The sequence below is a fragment of the Agelaius phoeniceus genome, chromosome 2 (genome assembly GCF_051311805.1).
Source record: "Agelaius phoeniceus isolate bAgePho1 chromosome 2, bAgePho1.hap1, whole genome shotgun sequence".
In the NCBI taxonomy this organism is placed as follows: Eukaryota; Metazoa; Chordata; class Aves; order Passeriformes; family Icteridae; genus Agelaius; species Agelaius phoeniceus.
The window spans coordinates 79610579-79635422 of NC_135266.1; the positions used below are offsets into that span (position 1 = coordinate 79610579).

The 24844-nt window shown below is 42.5% G+C and overlaps 1 protein-coding gene across 3 annotated transcripts in view; it reads left to right on the forward strand.

Moving 5' to 3' along the window:
- Positions 1-24844, forward strand: part of MAML2 (mastermind like transcriptional coactivator 2) — a 211846-nt gene that overhangs the window by 134706 nt on the left and 52296 nt on the right. For all 3 annotated transcript variants that reach the window (XM_077173969.1, XM_077173970.1, XM_054654864.2), the window contains one exon: positions 11696-13147. In XM_077173969.1, coding sequence (XP_077030084.1) covers positions 11696-13147 — 1452 coding nt within the window. The remainder of the gene's footprint in view (positions 1-11695; positions 13148-24844) is intronic.

Here is a 24844-nt window from a genome sequence, read left to right on the forward strand (position 1 = left end):
AAGATTGATATGGCCATTTGTCCACTAGGAACCAGTCTGCTACCTCCAGAGTTTCAAATATAGTAGCTTGCTGTACAGCCTTTCATCTGTAATGATTTCTAGTCCCCATTAAATGGTACCATAAAGGTGAAAGGTTTCACATTAGTTATAAAATAGAAAATTATATTTATCCTGGCTAGTATTTTCAAAAGTATGCTGGGATCCATATTTTGACACCTAAAGAGATGTCTGCTTTTCAGAGGTGCTGAATGTGCATCAGTGTCTTTTGAAATTTAGCTGGAAAATAGGGCTCGTTATTAATGTGTTTGACAGTGTCTAAATGCATGAGAAGTATTTTTCAAAAAAATATATAAAGTCCTTGTCATGGAATCTTATAATCATGAACAGAGAAACAAAGTCCAGCAAAGTCCATTTAAAGACCTATATATCTAAATGAACTTTGGATCAGGCTTAAGCAAAAGCATTATTTAGCAACTCAGATTCATCTGATGGAGCATCACTTTGCTCAGTCAACCCTTTGATTGTTTATGTCATTTAAAAACTACTGATCTGATGCCTTCCCTGAAGGAATCTCTGCAGAAACAGAGACTGACATTTCTCATGTACGTTGTCATTTATTGCTTTCATCTCCTCCTCCTCCTCCCTCATCGTATATGTCATTAACTTGGAGACAAGTCAAATTTATACATTCCCTCCATTTGCTCTACATTCAAAATTTTCCAGTTACATACCAGATCTATCCTAGAAGAGAACGACAAAAGGATGAGAAGGAAGGAACACAAATTGCTGACTAGAGGTAAAGAAAAACAGGGGAGCTGGAAGGGGGCCCAGGTAGGTTGTGCAGTCTTCATCCTTGGAAGCAGTCAACACTTGCCTGGACAATGTCCCAAGCAACCTGATGTAACTTTGTTGGTAGCTCTGCTGAAAGCAGAGCATGCAGTGACAGGACAAGGGGGAATGGCTTCAAGTTGAAAAAGAGTGGATTCACATTAGAAATTAGGAAAAAATTCCTTACTGCAAGGGTGGTGAGGCACTGGAACAGGTTGCTGAGAGAAGCTGTGGGTGCCCCATTCCTGAAAGTTTTTAAGGCCAGGTTGGGTAGAGCTCTGAACAATATGATCTAGTGAAAGGTGTCCCTGGCCATGGCAGGGGAGTTGAAATTGGATGATCTCTAAGGTCCCTTCCAACCCAAGCCATTCTATGATTCTCTGGTTCTATGTCCAGAGGTCCCTTCACAGCTCCATCATTTTATGGTGGATCCCAAAGGTCCACCATAAGGATCCCAAAGGTCTTCTAGGAAACTCTCCACTAAGGCCTCTGCCACAATACTTCTGTTTTCTTTCTGTGAGTAACATGGTAAATGAAACAGTGGCTAGTGAACTCTTTCTTGTGTTAGTGGCCTGCAGAAATGAAGTTTAAGGGACACAGCATTGGAGCTGTACAACTGCAGAGGGTTTCTACTGCCTGACTCTCGGTGGGGACTTACTCCAGGTGCCAGGAGTCCCTTATCCAAGCCAGCAGAGCAGTGCACACCTGATGTGTAGGCTTCAAAAGTGATGCAACTCTGATGCAACAAATCTTGGTTGTACTTTAGAGAGTCCTTAGCTGAGAGATTTTTACTGCATAGCCAAAGGAATGCTGTTTCTTGGGATGATTGTGGTACCTGTGTCCATTCTTGTAGGTATGTGTGCCCTTGTCACAGTGTGTTGTGTCAGGAAGGAGATGCTATTCCACTCAGTCATTTCCAAACAAGGAATTATTCTCATTTTGAATTTTCAAAGTCAACAACAACAATTGATGCTAGAAAAAGATTCAAGGCTGCTGTGGAGGAAAATATGACTTTGAGATAGGCTGTTTTATTTGAGAGGCCTTGAACTACTAACTTTTCAATGCTGTTTCTGTTTGCATGAGTTCACTCAAAGAGTGATCAGTGCACGTAGGAAAATAAGCCATATAGAAAGCATCAGTTATAATGAATCCACTCATGCCTCTTTCACAAAAAACTACCATAGCAGCCAAAAATACCCGAATGTGTGGTGACCCTTTGTCACTTACTGCCACAGCTGGTGGGGATGGGCTGCTGACTGCAGCTATCCCGAGCACCGACGGTCACTGGCATTGCTGCTCCAAGCACAAACCATAGTGGATGCTCAGCAGCTGGGCTTTGCCTCAGGGGGCAGGACAAAGGACCTGAGTGCTTCAGTGTGCAAACAGCATTTCCCCATCCCTGAGAAGGTTTGAAAGTCGTGCCTAGATGCAAACTCCTTGAATCCCTTTTGCCAAAGCAAATCTTTTTGCAAAAGCCAGACTTTTGCTAGATGATCTGTACTACAAAATATTCTCATTGTTAACCAGAGAGAAAACTAGAAAACTTATTTTCACTTTCTTCAGAGATGTCTCCATGTATTTGACTTGTCTACTTGTGCAACCATCCTCTCATCCTCCTGTGCAAATTCACCCTCTCCGCTCTGCTTGTCATTTCTCACATTCCTTTTAAGCATGATCTTGTAAGCTTTTCAGTACCTGAAATGCTGGGGTTTCCTTTTACCTTATGGGTGTCTTTTTCTTACCCTGGACTGCTCTGGTCCCCTCTATTCACACTGACCTTTTCCAGCTCCTGAAGCATTCCTTCCTGAGTGATTCCTTGGTTCCAAACCTTTCCATTCAGTCTCTCTGGCCATTTTCATGGGTTTGGACCCTTTCAACCTTCTCATCAAGATGATACTTAAAGAAAGACCAAATAACAAAAACTTACCTGAATACATGCCAGTCCAAGACAACAAATTATTTGGGCATCCTGTAACCTGCTAATGACCTTCCACAATGATCACAATTCCATGTTGATCTTTATATTCCAGAATGACGTAGATACTGGTCAAATTAATCTCTTTTTTTTATATATATATTTCAAAAAAATATATAAAGTTCTTGTCATGGAATCTTATAATCAAGAACAGAAAAACAAAGTCCAGCAAAGTCCATTTGAAGACCTGTATATCTAAATGAAATTTGGATCAGGCTTGAGCTAAAGCATTATTTAGCAACTCAGATTCATCTGATGGAGCATCACTTTGCTCAGTCAACCTTTTGATTGTTTAGGTCATTTAAAAACTACTGATTTTAGTTTTCCTCCAGACTCCTAAAGTGTTAGAAATAAAAGAGCTGTGAACTTGTATTCTTACTAAACCTGGAGGCATCTCATCCATATCAATGACAAATATATTGGGGGAAGACACACAATCACCTTGACATGCCTACAAAAATCACCACTCCACCCCATTACCTCTTTTTCCCCTGCACCACCAATCCTCAGTGACCACAGACTAGTTTTAGCCTTGATGTTTAATATTTTTCATCCCCTTCTAAATATGTCATCATCACCTTTTATAATTTAGCATCTTCCCATTTCCTAAAAAATTATCAGTCCCTCTTTAGACCTTGATGAGCTCTCTCGTGCAGTTCCTCAGACTCTATCCCCTTTGGATGAGAAAGTGTATCATTTCACTGGGATTGAATTTATTGCTGCTCAAATTTGCTAAATAATCTCTTGATCTGCAGTTAATCAGTTAGAGTCTTAATATGTAAACTTTCAATTTCTCTTTTATTTGTCCTTTCCATTATCCGTTCTCTTCGGATAGGAGTATCTCAAAAGCTCTTTAATTGTTGTTTCAAAACCCTCCAAAGCCCTTGAAATTTTTGCCTGTTTTGCTCAAATAGGTCCAAATCTCAGTGGGGTGCACTTGGCCTGTCCTGACACTGCACGTTTAAGCTGAAGATTTTGAAAAAGGCTCTTAAGTACTGATCTTACTTCATGTCCTTGATGGGGTGACTGTGCATGACGGGTGAGAGCCAGGGGGAAGAGGCTAATACAGGTCAAACCCAACCATCAAGTAAATGCAGCAATCTTGTAGGAGACCTCTTACTGCAGGCCTGGATTTGATCCTAAACATCACTTCTCCAATAAAGTTTTGGCAAAGGGTCAGGACTCCTTCCTTCTAACAAGAAGCCATTTTGCCAGTTGCTCGTTAAGTGTATTAGTTGATGCATGATGGAAGGCAGCTCTCATTGACATGGGCCCTCCTTGTCATGGCTGATGGAGTCTGATGCCGGAAGCATGACTGGGTAATAAGCTGAAGGGATCTTTCTTTTCCAATTGACAAGTGGTGACTGTATCTCCTGTGAACTGTAACGTACCCTGAAGAAGACCTCAAGGCCAAACAGTTGACTTGAGTGTCCTGTGTGACGCATTGATTTGCAGGAAGAGAGAAACAGTCTAGCTATTTCCTTATCTTCCAAGTCTGGATGGAGGGCTACTGTCTTCCTCCAACGACTGAACTTTTGATAACAGTGTTGCAGAGGGGATGGGTGCTTAGACAGGTAATAAAAGCCCACATGTGGGCATGGATATGTGCTTTAATGAGCCCACAGAGTGACAATTTGGAAGCAGCGCTGAGCAGAATACCAGGACCAAATAGCTCTCAGCTTCTTTCTTTAGGTGAAATCTGCTGTGCTATTGATCTCCAAGAGGCAAATCAAATAACAGCAGCCACATTTTTAAGGATTAGGAGCTTCCTGTGCAAGACAGTATGTGTTTTTAATACCTTAAGCTGACTTATGAAACTGGTAAACAGTGTGGAGGGTGGTATTGGATGACCTCTTTTACATGCCTGATCATCCTGTCAGCATTTATAATGCATTTGATATTTCCTTCTCATCAGGATAGGATCAGTTAAGCAGTCCTATTTCCCAAAGCTCAGGTTGCATTATGCTTTGTTCCACATTTCATGGTAATAAATGTTGACATAAATTTCTGTAGATTTCACACAAAGTGATTGTTAATTTATTCATGGTTGAAAAGGAAAAGAAAGAAAGAAAGAAAGAAAGAGCAAGCAGAAAAGACTCCTCCAGAAGACAGATACACAGCTTGCAAGATAAAAAAATACAGATCTTTTATGCCTATTTGTTTTGCACACAGTAATGACTGCTACACTCTGATTAGCAATCTTGACCTAGTTAAAATGCTATTGTTTTTCTGTGTTCCTATTTTTCTAAAAGACTGTGACTAGACATGATATTTTATAATCCATCAGATGTAAAATCTGCATAAAAAATATAATTATTGTGCTTCAGCAACCTGGACCAAAGCCCTGACATTATGTTTCTAGGCAGTACACTGTGAATAATATAGATGCATTTTTAGGTTGGTATGTTCAGTTGGCAAGAGACATAATTTTTCCATAAGCAAAGGTAAATTGTGGGATTTCTAACATACTGATTGCTATTCCAGCCTTGTCTCAGCTAATGAAAATTAAGTGGATACTTGTCAGCCAAGAAACATCCTTATTTGTTACTATAAATTTGGTTTTAGTGGCACTAAACATTACAGTAATCAGGGAGGAAAATTGTGTTGCCTCTCAGTCAGCTTTATTATTGCCAGTGGTGCTTACATTGAAGGGCCAGGCAGAGTCAGGAGACCACTGCAAGAGGTCTGTATGGACACCTGGATCAGGAGGACAGGCTTGGGCAGTGGGGAGCTCTGGGATGGGTAGAGCAAACTTGTCACGGCAGTAAACCCTGCTCATCCAAGTGGTCCCTGGAGCTGGTTAGCTAAATAGGAGGGGAGTGAGGCAGAGTGCAGGAGTGCTGTCTCACACTGCTGTGCTCACCAACAGTGTGAGGCTGAAGGCACCTGTGCCTCCTCCTCCTCAGGCTCAGAGAGCAGTTGATCCCCTCCTTATGAACACAGGGTGGGTGGCAGAGGACACCTGGAGCTGAGCATCTGCAACCTGACTGGAGCAAGAAACAGCTTCTGCTACCCCTGCACAGCTCTCTGCACCCATGGAGGAGCCACCTTGTCCTAGCCAGGGTGCTCTGAGGACACGCCAGCTCCCAGGTCTGCTCTCCATTGTGCACAGTGTCCAGGCCTCCACTCTGTCACTCAGTGCTGCATGAAAAATTAATGGTGCTTACCAGATCAGCATCATCAGCAGATTGGACTTTGTCAGCTCAGAGTGCTAAAATCTCTCTGAAGACAACTGTCACGCATGCATCCTCAGCCATGTCAGGTAGATACTGCAGTGAAGACAAAAGATTAAAAATAAATGTACTTGAGCAGTGCAGAGAAAGTGAGGAGCAGAAGGGCTGGGGGGAGGTCCTCAGAAGAGGATCACACTACTGAGATTTTCAGGAGAGACATCAGGGTGAACCTGATTCTCCTGGGTGTGGGAAGGAAGGGGAACAATCAGTGCCAAAGGATTTCAGATGTGTAGAAATAGTGGTGATGGGAACCTTCAAAACTGAGTCTGTAGTCAGAAATGGGCCTTGAGGGTGCCTGTGTGATTGTGGCATTAGTTGCTGTGGTGGCCCCAGAGATGGCCCCTCGTCATCCCTGTGTCAGCCCCAGGGTGCCTCTGTGGCTTCGGAGCTGGCCATAGTGTGAGTCACCACCACCACCCTGCCTGGCTGAAGGGGTAAGAAGGAAAGGAGAGAGGCATCTGGTCCTCCTGCATGCTGGGAGATTCCTGCAACAGGGAGGTTCTGCACTGGTGTGCCCTGGTCCCTGCCTGGAAAGGTGCTCCCCAGCTTGGCACAGCTCTGAACACCACAGCAGGTGATACTGCTGGCAGCAAACACTATCAACCACTATTTTTAAATTGAGAGCTGCTGTCATTCAGAATCAGGCTCTAAGCCTCAAGGGTGGCTTGCTAGGTCCAGCCCTGCAATGTAAAGGTGCTTTCACAGCATAAATAAGTATCATTCAGCATCTTTTCCTCCTTTGAAAGGATTTTTTTTCCAATTTTCACTGTTTGAATATTTTTCATATTTTCCCTGTAATTCTTTACCCTTTTGCTTCCCCAGCTACATGGAGTATTTTGTTTACAGTGTAGCCATTGTTTCCAGTGCAGTCAACACATATTGTGAGAAAACCTAGGTAATCCAAAATGGACCTTTTAAAGTGGATCTGTTTGTGCTTTTTCTATCATCAGAGATCCCGTTCCACAGGAACTGCTGACACTGCCACACTGCCTGCTTCACAGTGTGGGGTTTCATCAGTAGCACCTTGGGAGTTCCATCCCTGTTGTTCCACCACACAATGAAAGAACACTGCAAACCTTTGTAGGAAATTGTGGGAGTTGGGAGAACAAAGGTGGGAGGATTCTTCCTTTTATGTCTTCCACTAAAAGGCTTAGTGGGGACTTAAGACTATCAAACTGTGGTATTTTCTCTGTAGTTTCCTTGGGGTATTTTTGGTGTTTTGGCGCAGTCTTAAGTGTCCAGCTATAAACATTTCAAAATGAGTCTGATACAGTACTAAAATCTCTGTACAAAGGCTTGATCTGCAGGCACTATGGAGTTACTCAGGCAAGTTGGAGGGACAGCTTGTGTTTTACTTGTCCTGAGAGCTGTGAAACTCAAGGTGCTGGATGGTTAGTCTAGGAGCTCTGTCGAGCACTGTGCTCCTTCCTACAAAGTGTTAAATGACATAAAGAGCAATTTCTAAAGGAAGTCCAACTGCTGAAGCTGTATGAAATGCACAAAAAAATAAGATTTTTATTGAAAGAGAAATCTGATAGACTATTATTTCCCGCTGACACAGACAATTCTTTTCTTGACTATATCGGATAGACCCTGTGGAAAGAAATACAAGGTGAATACACATGAGTAATATCGGAAATGCATCAATAATGTGATAAAAATATTGTTTGATATGGATATTTTGGAGAAAACAATCTCTAAAATTTCTCATTGACAAGCTGTCCTTTTGCACCAAAACATTTTTTTGTTTCTATTTTCTGGAAAAATAAAATGAGCCAGAAAAAAAAAATCAGCAAAAACCTCTAGTTTTATATTTAGTAAAAAAATTCAACCAAAAGAAAAGGTGAAGCAAAAACCTTTCTGTTTTTGCAAAAGAGAAGTTATTTGGTACCAGGATTTGATGAGCCCTCATTATTAGTTCAGTGGATTTCCTGCTGATTTGGCCTGGTGTCAGAGAGCATTAGAGAAAAAGCTGCCTCTCTTAAATTCCTTTAGGACTCTGAATAAGTTTTAAATATAAAACTTATAAATATTATATATGTCCCTCTGCACAGGACATGGTATCACACCGGGTCGTTTAGATCAAGTCATCTCTAGAGTTTGCCCTCTGCTGTCCCCAAGCATTTTGTCCAGGAACAGCACTGGGCTGTCTCATAGAAATGATCTCCAGAGGCTCAGTTCTGACTTCAGAAGATCAATCATCCAGCACTGCCTTGCTGTAAGTGCATGACCTCACACTGACTCACCAGAGCCTGCTCAGCAAAAGGTCTCACAGTAACACATGCTGCCAGGAAATGCCTGTGCTCCGTGATGGTTCATCCAGTGCTGCCCACCTGCCTGCGGGATGGAGCTGGGCATGGAGGGCTTCCTCCTCTCCCACTTACTGTCATGTCACTCGTTTCCCATCACAGGGCCTTTCAATATTACACAGCTCAAGCAGTTTGAGATGTGTAACCACAAGCCTCTTTGATCTGAGGAATGTGCCTGTGTATGTTATAGGAACTTTTGCTTTATGTTTACTGACCCAAATCAATCCTAGCTTGCAAATTGAAAGAGATGGAGCCTGAAATCTGGCAAGTTGGTTGTTTTTTATTTCCTTCTGAAGAGTCTGTGCTTTGCTTGGGTAAAAAGGGCTTGAGTACTGACTTTTAGTCAGTAATCGAAAAATGTGATTGCTAGAAAAATGCAAAGATTTCAGTGATGGAACCCTGATCTTTTCCCTTTTGAAAACAAAACAGGCATAATGCTGGGGCAGCAGTGCCCTACAAAAGGCAGCGTTCAGAGAGGCTTGTGATGGACGCTGCTCATCTTCCTGAACAAACACAGACCAGTCCCCTGAAGCTCCCCCTGACATATAACTGGTAACAGCTCAGTGCAAGGAGGTAGAGGGGACTTCATCCCTGTGGGCTGCTCACTCCTGTGCCCTCTCCCTCCATATCCTGAACTCATGGGGGATGTGAAATCAGGGCATTTGTAGCGGCCTTAGTGAAGTCCCCTGAGTTCCCTGCACCTTTGCAGCCTCACTTGCTCTCATTTCTGCTTTAAGGTGTGGACATCTATTGACTGATGGTGTTGTCAGCATTCCAAGGGTTATGTGTGCAAGGTTTTGGGGAGGTGTAGTAAGTTACTACTTGTTATTCTTTAGAAATGTACAGTCCCCTTTTTGGTGGGAAGATGTCATGAAACCAGGAGTCCTCCAGGCCATGCTAAGGGAGGGATGCTTGGTTAAGGGATGTGTCTGGAGATCATGGTGCTCTGCCTGGCTCTGCTGCTGACTTGTGTGTGACAAACCACTTCCCAGCTCACCCACCTCACCCTGCTATCTGCTAGAAGCTACTTCAAATGCAGGTGAAAAGCAGATACTACACAGAGCACAATGTAACACCTGCATTTTTACGTGTCAGAAAGCTTGGTGCAGGTGCCCTGAAAATGTGGAGTTTTTTAAACAGCTCCCTCTGCTTCAAAATGTCAAGCAAACCCAAATGAACTCAGAAAGTCATATTAACCACATAAAACATATACATATGCAGGGGATGTACTCTGTTCAGCCTTTCTGTCAGCAACACATCTGAAAGCAAAATGTGCTGCCAAGTCATGTATTCTAATGACCTGTGGACTTCCCCATTTCCCAGGAAGATGAATTTGAGTGTACGAGCATGGTTTCTAATAAACACACTGACAGCAAAGATGATGGTAAAAGGAAGTGCAACTTACCTTTTTTTTGTTCCAGAGGAAAGTACAGTGACTCATGTGTCAGAAGGAACATACTAATCCAAGACAGTCTGTGCTTTTTGCAGTGACCACCAAAACCTCTCCCCAGTGAGGGACACCTAGTGACAATTAATTACTCTTGCATGCACGCAGTCTGTAGACTTATACAAGAGGGATCAACATGTTCGTCCTTATGAAAACATGAATCTGTGATTTAAAAGCTATGCTGGAAAGTTAACTTGAAATATGAAATTGGTCAGAGAGAGAAATTACAAACTTTATTTTTAAGGGCTAAACTCAGTGACCTGATGATGCAATGGAAGCATATGTGGGTTTGGAGGAAATATGTATTTCTCAGTTAAACTCTTTTCAAGCAATTAAATTATATTCAGAATAAAATTTTTCACATCTGGAGTTAACTGGGAAGAGCTTTTACCTATAGATAAGCCTGAAACTGAAGGGCATAGAGGCCACAATAGAGTATTACGTACCCATGGGCTTCTGTACATGAAACAGCATGATGCAAATAATGTGACTGGAAGATCTCATAAATCATTCTTCCTCACTTAACTGGAGAATTAGAGTTCCCAGTTCTCTCTACCCTTCGCAGCTTCCTAAGGTATCACAGTGTGTACAGGCATTATTTATTATTTTCTCACTGGCACACACATGTATTTCTCAGATGGTGTTGTCTTGATGCCTCTGGGGCCATTGTACTTCTGCCCAAGTGCAGAAAGGCAGAAGGTGAGCTGTGTTTCACTGCTTATTTTCCTGGCTGAAACAGGGACCATGTGTGCTGGGTCTGCAAGGGCTGCACGTGCACGCTTCTCACTGGGTGCCCCTTTGGACCTCTAAGATGAAATGTACAGGGCTAAATATAGGACAGCTGCCCTTGTTTTAAAGTGATCTGTTATTTTATGAACTGTGTTCAAAGCAACTCTTCTTGAGGGCATCTGCATCTTACTTGAGGGCATATGTACCAAGTCCAGGCTTTTCAGCTCATGGGACTGACATCTCTGTTTTCTGTGCATGGGGTGGGAATTTGTGTGCACAGCCACAGCAGATGAGTATATCAGGCAGACAGAGCCATGAACCTCTTTTCCTTCAGTAGGCCTACAGGGCTGGCAAGCAAATGGAAGTATCACTGTAAATAGTCAAGGGAAAGAAAGCAGAGTTACAATTCTCAGAGCAGTGTTGAGTGGACTGTATGTTTTACAAGAGATGTTTCAGGACATAAACAACAAGGGCTTAATGTATTAATGTACGTCTTTGGGAAATAATCTGGCATTAAGTACATCATGGGCCAGACCCTTGGCTGACATAACCGGACATGGCTCCAGTGAACTCATTCTCAGTTTTCAACAGGTTAATATCTAACATTTTTAATCATACACATCTCTGGCCAGTATAAACCTACATAAGCTAAGTATGCCTTGATCTTGTGTGTGCCATTATAATGTTTTCAAGGATTTTTGGACTCTACAAGTGTCAAAAATGTTTTTTTGGATCATATACCAAAACTGGGAAAATGAAAACTGCACCACCGGGTAGGCACAAGGGCAGATTTCATGACTGCATTTGTCTCTGCTGTCTAAAATACTTTAGATCTGTCTGGCACAGCTGGATTGGAGTAGATCTGGAGCAAAGGGGCTTTACCAACTACAGCTCTGGCTACCTCCCTCCCTCATCACACCTCTGAGGGGGAAGGGGGTCTGTGATGAACAGGAGGCAGCAGTGCTCAAAAAATGCTGATGGCAAGGGTGATGGTGGCAGGGAGAGTCACCCCTTAAAGCCTATTTGCCTACAGTTCTGCACAGCTTCACTGACCAAAAAAAGCCCAGAGGAGCTTTCTGAACTAAGCAATGCTTACTTGCCTGTTGCCTTTCAAGCAATTAAATTATTTCTTTGGTATCATCTAATTGGTTTTTTTTGTCTCTGTTTCTTTCAGCTTCAAGGCTCCTTGAAGAGAAAGTTGGTGGTAAATCTGTCACCTGTCAACAAAAGGCCCAATGGTGTTTCAGAGAACTCTTTCCTTGACATTAAGAGGATAAGAGTGGGTGACAATATCCCAGTGGGACAAGGTGGACAACATGTTAACAATTGCCAAAGCCAGTCAATGTCAGGAACTATGACTGTGGGGCAAGGATCACAAAGAAAGGCCAGCAGCCTAGCAAACAATACCCATGCTAGTGGGAATGACATGTTTAATATGACTTTGAAAGAGGTAAAGAAAGAACCAGGAGAAACAATGTCCTGCAGCAAACACTTAGATGGCCAGACATCCCATGAGAACGTGTTCCCTAACAGATATGGGGAAGACTCATGGGACCAAATGATGGATCTTGAGCTTCAGGAACTGTTTAATGAACTGACTAACATATCGGTGCCACCAATGAGTGATGTTGAGCTAGAGAATATGATAAATGCCACGATAAAACAAGATGAGCCATTCAACATTGACCTTGGGCAGCAGAGCCAGAGGGGCCCTGTGAGATCTCTGCAGATGGATAAGATGGTGATAAAAAGTGAGTATGCAGCAGGCATGAATCAGGCTCCTGTGGGCTCCCCACAGATGAGGCCTTCTTCTACAGGTCCAGCCTTCACGATGGCTTCCACTGCCATGTCTGCCTCTTCACCCATCCCCTCGGTGCCTCAAACACAGGTGTCACAGGTTTCTTCTGCGTCCACTCGGCCTTTGCCTAACTGGCAGGAGGTGTCTCATGCACAGCAGCTCAAACAGATCGCAGCCAACCGGCAGCAGCATGCCTTGATTCAGCAGCAACAGCAGCAGCAGAACCAGACAGCCAACTGGTCCACTCTGTCTCCATCAGGACCTTCCCCTGGACCCTTTGTGCAAGAGAAAATCCCCAGTCCCTCTTTTCGCCAGCAGCAGTTCAGCCCACAAAGCTCAGCAATGCTCGGGGTGCCAGTGAATGGAAACCAGACAAAAGGGATGAACAACTATGTTTATAAACCAACCACTCCCCAGAGCAATCCCATGGACATAATCATGCAACAGAAGCCTCAGGACCTCAACAGAAACTTTATCAACAGTGCTCAGCCACCTCTAGAGCAGCATCATGGCAACACAAAGCCTTTGTTTCACTTTAACTCAGAGCAAACAAACCAGCAGATGCCTTCGGTTTTGGGTTCCCAAAACAAGCCTGCCCTTCTGCACTACACCCAGCAGGCACAGGGTTCAGCTCCCGTGCAGCAGCAGCCACAGCAACAGCAGCAACAACAGCCACAGCCACAAACTGCTCAGCCTCTCCCAAACCAGTCTCTTCAGAGGCCACCTAATGTAACCCTAGCAATGCAGCAAAAAATGATGCTTCAGAAAATGCAGCAAAGCCAGCAAATCTCAGGTTTGCAGTATCCAGTCTCTCAGCAGCACAGACAGGTAAGACAAATTCCTCCTTATTTGCTACAGAATTGTTCTGGTCCAAGTAATAAAAAGGCTTTTCCAAGCCTGGCCTCATTCCTGCAGGAGATGTGTCCTAGTGGCACTTAATGATCCTCTCAGCATGCACTTCTGCAGAGCTGGTGATGGCACATTTAGAACCTATTCAGGTGTATCATGGATGCACATTTAGAAGAATTTCAAGAAGCACATGCTCATAACACTTTTCTCTTCATTCAATGGAATGAATATGTCACTGCTATATATTATGTAGATACTTGTCAGAAAGGTGAGATAGTAGGGCAGATGCAAGTGTATTTTGGACTCCCATCTAAGTTTTCTAGCTTACAAAAATTTAGGCTCTTTTGAAATTCAGAATTTTAATGAATTTCTATGTTATCTTAGATAATGTGTTTTACAATGTTAATTTTTATGCCATCATTTTTCTCAGGGAGGCAGGGTTAGGAAATTCTGTTTTTAGATATCTTTTGACTGATATGACAAAAAATACTGTTTGCACATTTGCTATTGCTTTGGCAAAGAAAAACTAAGATTTATCTGTGAGCTTTCTAAACACCCATCACACTTCTGGGAATATTCTGTGGATAAAATACATGCTGAGAGATGAAGGAGAAGGTTGCCACAGATATGTCTACAACTATATTCCACGTAGCCAGCTCCCACTGTGTTATCATGAGACAGTACCCTGACAATATCTGCTGTTTTAGCTTAGTTGTGCTATGCCAAGTCCCTGTGCACCCAGATCTCAGATCCCAAGTTTCAGACCTGCCAATCAAAGTGAGAATGTGCAAACTTGCTGTACCCCAGAGTCTGGAAACCAGGTGCAAAACAAGTAAAACATATTTGACCTTGGAATGTTTAGGCAACTCTGAGTAGTTTAGGTGGGATTTCATCTCAGCATATTTGAAGATATGGAATTGCAGTATAGGTGTGGAGATGGGAAAAAAGCTATAAGAAGCTGTTCAAAAATGAAAGCCTGTTTTCCATGGACTCCCAGAAGGCAGCACTGTGAACGAATCCTTCTAAGCTGGAGTTTCTTCACCAAACTGGATGAATAGGCTGATGCTTTAAAAAGAGTAAATACAGTTGTATGCTTGCACACCTTTCTCCTTTTAAATTTCCTGAACAACTAACCATGACTTACTCCAACAAGTCCCTTAGCAAGAGGTACCAGGTGAAACCTATGGGTAGGTGTGAGAAATTGCTTTGTGGAAAGATGCTGTAGAATGAGCATTTGCAGGATGCAAGCACAGTTTTGCTGTTTTATGGGAGGTGTCTGTAAGCTGTTCTTCTTGAGCCACTGTGTGCTCTCTTCTAAGGTGCATTTCCCCATTCTCTTAATAGACTGGCAGACAGATGAATTTTAATTGTTTCTTCATTCAGCCATCATGAACCTTCCAGCAATCTGTCATCACAGGGGAGACAGGCAAGACTTCTGCAAACACTACTGTTTTTCTGAACAAATTTGCAAGGTCACATTCTGGTGAGGCATAAAAACATGAGAGCAGCTCTGCTTGAAGTAATGTTAACTACTTGCTCTGTGCCCTCTTGGGCTGCTGCTTAGGGGGGTCAGCCAACAAGATGGGACTGGGCACCTCGGCCCCAGTAGTACTTGCAAGATTTACCGTGAGTGTAGAAGGATTTCTCACCTGTGTGGCCTCAAGATCTTTGCTTTAGGAAACTTGTCCTAAGTGATAGCGTAACTTGAGATATTACCCCAAGGAAGGGGTTTTGCCTATCATCACAGATTTCTTTCTGCCAACTAATTTTCCAATATTTCTTGTCATCTGACCACTTCCCACAGCTGTTTCTGCAAGATGTGGCTACCTGACCCACAGCACAGCTGAGAAGCTTGGAAGCTTTTTAGACACAGATTACAGGGCTTTTGCAGTAAAGATGCTGTTTTTTCCATGCTCTAGAGAGATAACTGGCTTTTTTTTAGAGATCCCTAGCAGTTGTTCCAAAGTGCTGATGAAGTTCAGGATATCAATTATGTCTCTCTCAATTAGAGTATTTTGTAGTTGCTGGAACAATACTTAGAAATATAATTGGTCCATGAATTACAGAGTTTTTAAAAGGTTTGAATGTAACCATTTACCTGGCAGTATTTATGAGTCCTGTGGACCCTTTAGCACCTGCCTGCACTGCTGCAAGAGCCCACCAACCCCTTGGACAGGGCCTGCTTGCCACATAAATTTAGATATTAAATCGAGGGGGAGGAGATGCTGCTAGTATTATCTTCCAGTAAAGACAACAAAGGTCAAAACGACCTTGTGGATCGACTGCTGCTGATTTTAGCAATGGGGACATTACCTCATTTAGGCTGCACAGCCTGCTTTCCTGAAGGATCGTCTCCCACCTCTGAGTATTTCTACCCATCATTAAAAGTAATGCATGATTAATTACCAGCATTTACTAATTAACTTCATGATTAATATTTATTTTACTCATGCTCTATTTCTGCTTGAGGAATCAAGATTTGATTCTGCTTGGTATCATTCAGCTCCTCCCCAGATCATTATAGGACCATGTCACAACTCACTGCAATGCTTTGTAGCTGGTGATGTGAGGGCACATTCACAAAGGACTGCTGTGACACTGCTGTCAGAAATCACTGACTGCAACACCATAAGTTCACATTTTTAGCAGAACTAACTCACCCTCTGGATTATTTGCTCCCCAAGCTTTAAGATCCCCAAAACCCATCTGAGCTTGGTTTTATCAGTTCAAACTGGTTAACTGGAAATGTAAGGCTTATAATTTCTCTGCTTGTCACATTCCCTTTGTGTCAATTGAAACAAACTTACAGAGGGATTTGCTAATTAGATGTCTTTTGCCTCTAGGGAAAAGTCATAAAAATGATGGAAATCATCTTGGTTTCCTGGAAGGTTGATCTGAATGAAGGGTTTGTTTGCCTCTCTCTTTTATTCTCCATTGTTCTGGGAAAGATTCCTTTCTATTGTCTATCTGAATGCAACATACACATAGTAATGAAAAAACTCATAGAAATTCAACACTCTCTTTGCTTAGGAAGTATTAGAAGCTCCAAATTCTATACAAGTTTAATCAGGTTTGTGATACTTCTACAGAGCCTCAGCTGAAAATCTGTAACTGGGCCTGGGTAAAAGCCTAACTTTACCCTGTTGAAGGAATGTAGTCCAGTCAATGAGAGATGCTTCTGAAGTAAGACTTAAGATTTTTGAACTGAGGACTTGATGTTTTTAACTAGTCCAAGAAATTCCTCACACATTTTCCAAGTTTTTGATCAGCCATTTTATTTGTTGAATAAGATCTATTACTTTTCCGTGAAGAAGTAAAAAAATAAAAACAAAACAAAAAAAAACCAACCAAAAAAAAAAAAACCCCACAACAACAACAAAAAAAGCTTGTATCTACTAAATAAAATATTATTCATCCCCTTCTGGTTTTGACCTAAAGCCAAATTAAACTCAAGGATTTCAAGTTGAATTTTTCTCCAATTGTTTTCATTCAACTTCATTTGCTCAAGGGAGGGGAGAATAGAAGGCTGAGCTCATGAGAACAGGAGCCCTAAGAGAGCAAGGCCACTTCATCTGCTGCATGTGGGCATGTGTCCTATTTAGTCTTGGCTTTGGAGGCAAGGATAACACAAGGGATCGTGAGAGCTTCACCCTCCACTTTACATGAGCAACCAGTAGTCCATATTTTTAAGGCTCTGGGTACATCAGTGTAGATACAACCCACAACAGTGTTTGCTTGTGGAAAACTCAGGGCCTTGTTAGTCCTTGTTCTTTAAGAATTGCTTTGAGGATGGGATCACCTTCTCCTTTTTCCCATCTCTACACTCTTTTTCAATAACCCAAGAATTGTGATTAGTCACAGTTTAAGGGGTGGTGGTGGTATTTGCCCTTACTTGTCCGAATTGGAACACACCTTAGATCATTTTCTTTACTGGAACTTAACAGTCTCCTTTTACATGCAACCAGTCTTCCTCCCTACTGAATACTGAGCAGTCCCTTCTCCAGTACCAGCTCCTAGCATGTTTTCCCTGTAGGATTACTGATCAGCACTGCTCTAAGGGATGTGCCACCACAGAGGAGCTCCAGGTGCTGATGTGACTGCCCCCTTGCAAACCATTCCATTACACCAGCCCTTCCAATGCCCAGAGCTTAATATGCATTCATCATCTGAAATATCTCCAAGGGACAGAGGTGGTATTTCAACTAACCTGCATGCAGAGATCCTGAAACAGATTCTCCTCTCATTTTCTCCAGTGTAGGCCCAGAGAAATTTCATTTATTTTCAGGAGAGTATAACTGAACTCACAGCAGCATAGTTAGAAGCAGGATATGACCTTCTACCTTTTTTTTTTTTTTTTTTTAAAGCATGGACACCATGTGGATTCAATAAAAAGTATGTGTTAAACTTTCAGATAGAGTGCTATGTGAGGAAGAAGCACCGGGACCAAAAAGACATTTTATAACTAATGTCTTTTTTGACATTAGTTATAAAAAACTCTTATTACCATTCACTGCTGAGTAGTAACTCACATATCTAATTTAGTCTCTGAAATTTCTCAAAGAAAATGTGTTTTCTTTATTAAAAGAGTATTTTCCTAAACCTCTGTGTTTACCGCTATGGAAGAAAACAAGAACACGTTTTGGTGAGGCAACTTCTCTCTTTTCAAGTGTGAAGGAAGTATTTTACAAATGTTTGTGAAATGAAGAGAGAAAACCTAGAGAAGCTTTTGGTAATGGGTACAAACCAGGACTTGAATTTTACTTAGATCATAAATGACAACGATTCCAGGCTTTTGGAATCTGTAATAATAGAAACTGTTCCATAGTGTAAGAAAATAACAATGTGACCTTTCTCTCAAAGCTCTCTATAAAAATAATATTTGGATGACAGCTTTTCTTGATATCTCCATTTTGGTCACATTCCCTCATACAAGGACTTCTGAATTAAATATTCTGGACAAAAACTTGAGTATGTCCCAATAACCACCATCAATTGCAGGGTCATAACTGATTTATGAGCATGAAACCAGAGAGAAATGTTGTAAGTTCCTGTATTGTCATTATGGACAGTTTTCTTGGTGGTGCCTTATATCATTCATGCTCAGTTTGCTGAACAAAATACATACACAGTCCCACTGTGGGCAGTCACTCCCTGAGGATATGGTAATTCAAAGTCTCAGAGACACCCCAAGTTCCATACGGTTTCTTGAACTCTTTGCATAAAGCATTTACACTGGAAGAATAGTAGGTTATTATCCATGGTCAAAGGCTTCTTGGTTGGGGGATTTGGGAGGTAGATGAGACAGTTCCTGATGTCTCTGTTGAGCTGCTTTTTGAAGGTACTTCCATGAAGGTACCAATGAAAAACATCATTGAGCTTCCCTGGATGAGTTCTTTGCTAATGTCAGCACACTTGAAGTCTCATTCATTATCTATTAACATTGTGAAAGTGCCTGGGAGGTCCACTGAGAGGGCAAAATGAAATTCTGTGAAGAACTGTATAAACTCAGACTAAAAATGTCACCTGTTTCAAAGGGATAACATTGACCTGACTTCTATAAGATCAAAGATAAGATGGGTATTATGGAAAGAACTTGATAGGTATGAACTTTTCCCTATCTGCGGGTCTTAAGGTGTTGGTTTGAGAACTGCAGTGATCCAAGAGACCCTTCATAACTCAGTCAGTTGTCTTGGATGAAGGAGGGAAAAACCTGCTGTTAGAGACAGAGGGTACAATAAGGTGGTTAGCGCTTCAGCCCTCTGATTGTACTCCACCACCACCTGGGAGGCATGGGCTAGAGAAGGAAAGCAAAGGCACAGCCAAGGTACTGAGTGTGTACTCAGAAGATGAGGATGGTGGTGGCTGAGATTATAGTTTACAGGCCTGGGGTGGTAGCGTAAAGTGAGGAATCATCATCAAAAACAGGACGTGAGTTTGTGCTTATTAGATTAACTGGAAAGGAAGTGTAACAGCACAAGTCTGAGATAAGGAACTGTGAAGATGGCATGCTGACCAGAAGAAAAGGGGCCAAGGATGCTTCAGGTCTGATTCTCTGCTAGGGACCTAGTTAGCCTATCTTGATCTGTGAACTTGTCCATAAAGTTATGGTGTCCACCAGGGCTTCTTACCTGGTTGAAGTGAGGATTCCTGCTATTGCTGTGCATGCATCTGAGGCCAGAGTCAAGCCCTGAGTCAACTTCCTGCAGGGATTTTGGAAAGGCAGCCTGGAAAAACAATATAATTCCACAACCATTTGGAGCTGGCATGGTGAAAAACCCTTTCCTGTAAGTTTTTACTTGTTTGCAGACAATTTAGGAATACCTCAAGAAGTCAAGGAACAAAAAAAAAATTAACAAGCCCCAGTTCTCCCTAGAGTCTTCCTATTATTTTAATTCCCCGAAGTGCTCAAGAGTGCTTAGTCCCAGTAATTTCTCTCTCCCGGGGTTCAAAATGAAGGAATATTTTAATAGCAAATATTTATTCCTCCACTCAGCCACTTTTACTGCTGGTGTTTTTATGGTGGAGACCTGCCCCAGGCCACAGATGACTGTTGTTAAGACAGCAACAGACCTAGTAATGTTCCTTTAATGTGAGTTTTCACGGGTGAGTTTACCATTTGAATGTGATGCTGTTCCAGAAAATCAGCCAGATGCTCCAACAGAACTATTCCAGAACCATCTGCCTGCTTCATTTGCTGCATGCCTGTTTCTGGTAATGTACACACACAGTGTAAGAGACAGGTTTTGCCCTGAAGAATTTATAATCTAAATAAGCAAGCCAGCCAAACTTTGAGATGAAGGAAATCTTACAGTATATTTTATATATTCTTGTGTATTTGGGGAAAGAAATAAAGAAGGAAGATGTCATTCAAAGCCGTTACAAGCAATCCACTGGAGTTGTTGAATACGCTTACCATTGCAGAAAAATCCTCTGACAGAGTCTGGAGGTGAACCAGACCTAGTGAATCAATAGAAAGCACAGGAATTGAGTAAAAGGAGGGATATTTATCCCTCTCTTTCAGACCAGATATCTGTATTTCATGTGCATCCCCTAAGCCTCCTATGTAACCAGTGAGGAGGCTGCTCCCAGAGTACCCAGGCGAGGCACGTGGTGGGGAACAACCTCTCTGCAGAAAACTCTCAACACCCGTGAGCCCAGCTCTGCTGCTCTGCCTGAAAGACGTGCAGACTGAAACTTGCTTTCTGACATTGAGTTAAGTGGCAATATGTCAAAAGAAGGGGAGCACAGAGGCTTTGGACTCTCTTATGTGAGGTTTCACAGGGTGGAAGAGCTGATCTAAAGACTAGAAGCTTCAGAAAGGGGCAAGAAATCCTTCCCCACCCTAGCCTTGTGAGTACTTCTTCCTCTGGCACTTGTCCAAGCTCTCACAAGGCAAGCAGAGAGCTATCCTTTTTCTCTCTATGTAGGTTTTCTTCAGCTTGTCGGGTCAGGCAAAGCCAACACCTGCACAAGGGAAGAGGCAGGAGCACCCAGGTGGAGGCCAGAAGCAGAGATGGGATTGCTTCTGCCATTGAGCTGCTAAACTCACCTCAGGTGGCTGGTGCTGGGGAACCTCACCTAAGGAGGTGTCTGGAGAAGGAGTGGAAGGTGAACAGCTGACTGCAAGAGGGACACTGGGTGTGGAGGGACAGGACAAAGAGAGTCACAGAGCAGAAAGTTCAGTGCAAGGGAAAGAAACAGCCAGATGGGACTGAATCCAGAGTAGGGCAATTGGATGGGATGGACAGAGCTGTAAGAGCAGGTGGTAAAGGAGTGAAGCCCAGAAAGAGTGAGGGTCTGAGGGTAGGAAGAAGCCTGGAAGGCAGTAATACAGGGTGCAAATTTGGTTTGGGTGAGAGGGAATGAGTGAGAAGGATTGGGAGCTCAGGAGGAGAAGGCTGAGAGTGAGTCTGGGTGCAGGTGGAGGAAGACAGGACATCCAAGGGAAATAGTGTGGGAGAAAATGGAGCAGATTAGGAGCTACTGATACACATGGGACAAGAACCTACAGTCTTTGCAATGGGGAAGTGGAAGATTGGTAACACTTAAGAACTGTTTCTGTATCCTATGCCAGGAATAAGTGAAGGAGCATAAGGCTTTCGTGTCCAGTAGTTCCCAAAGGGTTTGCAGGGAGTCTTCAGAACAGGGCAGGAAATCCAGCCCTGAGCCTTTCAAATTGCCAAATTGAAAGGACACAGTACACATTTCAGGCCTTGCTGTTTGTCCTGTCAGTCAGGGAGACAGAATAAGCAGTGTATTTGCCCCACTGGGAAGCAACTAATACAACTCTTTCTCTGATTTTCTTCCTTCAGGGGACCCTACAGCTCCTCCACCATGTTCAGCTGCAAGTGTAGCCATTGCATAACCAACTTATGGAACAGAACAGAATAAAATATATAGAACAGTTCAGTTGGAAGGGAGCTACAATGATCATGTAGTCCAATTGCCTCAGCAAACCAGCGCTGACCAACATTTTTATAAGGTTTAAATACCTCTTAAACACTGACAGGCTTGGGCCATCAACCACCTCTCTGAGAAGGCTGTTTCAGGGTTTGAAGTTTCTTCCTACCTTGCCAAAGATATACACAAGGAAGAATGAGGGAGATTGGCCTTCTCAGGCCTTCATAAGAAGCGGTGTAATCCACCTTGGTTGAAAAGTTCCCTGTGATTGACTGATGCCAAAATATTTGCAATAACTAAGGTGTGAAAATGAGGAAAGATGGTATTTTTATGGATCCAATTTGTTATGTAACTTGTATGAGGGAGAGGGACTGTGAGGGCTTTCTGTAATTCTGTGAAGATGGTTTAGATGTACTCTCACAGACTTTTCTTTTTCCAGTCTTTTCTATAATTTGCAGTGGTTGCAAGCCGGGCCACAGCCCGGCTCCAACTGAGTGATGAATTACTAAAGGATTTAGTGCTTTGGTTCTAGTTAGAAAAGCATCCAACTTTATCCATTGCAGAACTAGATTTCTCCGAAGGACTGTTAACTGCAATCCCAGCTAAAGCAGGTTTTGCTGGGGTGACTCCAGTCTTGTCTGGTTTCAGCTAGAATGGGGAAAAAAAAAAAGAATTACTTTTTTCTTTCCTACTGGAACTGGTAAAAGACATGGAAAGACAGAGGGATTAGAAGAAGTATTGGGAGCTTCACAGCCTAAGTGCAAAACAGAGTGGGAGGAGGGAGGGTGGGAGCAAATTCTGGCTATCCATCCTTAATCCAAAGCCGCCTGCTCCTTCCCAGGCTGTACTTCACTGTCATACACTTGCAAATTCACTCCAGGAATGAAAACAGACTAACTTTAAGCTTGTTCCCAAAGCTGCAAATTTGTCCCTGCTGGGTGTTAATTTAACTGCTTCCAGGGCACCAGGATGTCTACTGGTGCTCACTGGGCTTGCTTTCTTCTTTTTTTTTTCACACATCTGGTGTTGTGAAAACTTCCAAGGCACCACACAGGAGAGTGATGAACTGACCACTTTTAACCCTTTCTGCAGCATGCTAAGCATGCTACCTGTCTCTCTTCATTGTTTTCTCCCTACAACAGACTCCATGGGCCTCATTATGCATGGGATCCATGAACACTAAAGTGGATCTTATGAGTATTTCACAGGCTGAGAATTGAGACTTTCTTCAGCTCCATCATTCTCTGTTTTTCCTGTGAACAAACTCAGCTTAACAGTAATAACTGGACTTCAAAAATTTCCAGCAGGAAGAAATTTATTTGGGGCAGGGAGAGGTTTTTTCCAAAATATTTCTTTTTCCGTTTGCTTTTATCTAGTGTTGCCACCTCCCAGCAGGGAGGGCGTTCAGCGCAGTCATTTCGCTCGCATTATGGCAAGTGGTGGCCTTTTCCTGTTGGTTTTTGATCGCTGCCATTTGTTCACTAATGGCATTAACTGTTTATCTGCTGCATCAACTGAACCAGAGCAAATCCAGAACAATCTGGGTGTCTCATTTCCAGGCTTAGCTGTTGAACTCTGCCTGGCTTTTGACACTTGGTTTGCTTTCTGTCAAACAAGTTGTTTGCATGACCAGCTCACTTGTTTCACTAACATATTCCTAGCAAAGGCGTGCAAACTGGCTTTTTTTATCTTTGGCAAGGGCTTCCTAAAAAAAAAAGCCAAAGGTACTCTTCCGTTTTGGCCTGTTGTGCCATGCCAGCCTCATGGCACAAGGAGTGTGCAAAGTCCTCTTTTGCTGTCTTCCTCTCAGCCCTATCATTACTGTGAATCCTGCAGCTCTCATCCTGTTTTTCCAGCCCACTGACTGTCCCTTTTCAGCCCTTCTTCCTCTTCAGCACCCAGCTCTTGGGAGCTGAAACAGCATCGAGAAATATCTCACAGCCATGTGGGCTGCTGAACACAGTGAGAAAGCAGCAGCACTATCCTACAGGTCTATGCAGGAGACCCAAGTGTGCCACAGTCCTTGATTTTGGCATCTTCTCTTCTTCATGTAGGGCTTGGACTGCTGAGTTTATTTTTAAGAGAAGTAAATAACTCTTGGTCCACAAATTACAGGCTTCCTTGGTAAACGTGAAAGCTAGTTCATGGGCTAAGTACAGCTGTGTTGTCAAAATCTTGTTTCGTATTTGAAATTCTATCAAGGCCACCCATCCTTTTCAGAAGCACTTCTTGGTGGGCCAAACTCCAGGGCCCCAGGCTTTTAATCCTCCAGAAATGCTACCTGGAGTGCTGGACTCACCATCTGAAAATACTAAGGAAACTGGGTTTTTGGAGGTACAAACATTCATCTCTCTATTAAAGCCTGATATTTTTAAAGCTGCAAAGTAGGACTTATGTGTCCATAGCCAAATTATTTATGCAGATCTAGAGAATGTTCATCCAAAAACCATATAGCTTTAACATATCCACCTCTGTTTTTCTTCTGACAAGTTTTCCAACCAGTGCACCTAGTAACCATTTTTGATATTGGCCATAAGTAAACTCAGGCTGGAAATTAACAGCACATTCCCAATTGTTTGGCTTTCCTGAGGAGAGTGCTGGTGGCCAAAAATCTTACTGCTTTTAAGATAAAATTTAAAATAAATGTTAGATATGTCATAGCCAGGCACTCAGTTTAATAATGGGATTCTTTTCTACTCCTCCGCTTTTACAGCAAAATACAGACTAGTCCTCTGACTGGCACCTCATATGTCCCTTTCTTTGTTGGAACCAAGTGGGTATCTGTGGAGACCACCTCCAAGTGAAGAGGAGTAGATGTCCCATGGGACACCATATAGACTTACAGGCATTTATTATTCATTTAAATATACGGTCTGTTGTGACAATATCTTCCCTCTCCTCTTCCAAAAGAATCCAAATAAAATCAAAAGCGAGTCAGTTGGTACAGTAACTGTATATAAATTTGCACATGAAACATTAATTAAAGTCAAGCTGTGGAAAAATTTAAAAAGCTAAAAGAGCTTCGGATATTTGTGTGAAGATCACTGTGCTTGATACCAGGGAATATAGAAATGTTTGGACTGTTTGCTCAAATGGGCACAATGTTAATAAATCATTTTAATCACCTTCATTATGTTCTTTCAAACAGAGGAGACTACTATACAAAACCAACCCTGACAAAAGCAACATAAAACCCAGAGGCAGTTGTGAGGCTGCTAATTAGATAACTTTGTCTTGATATTTGCATTTGAGCCTATGGATCTGGACAACATAGTG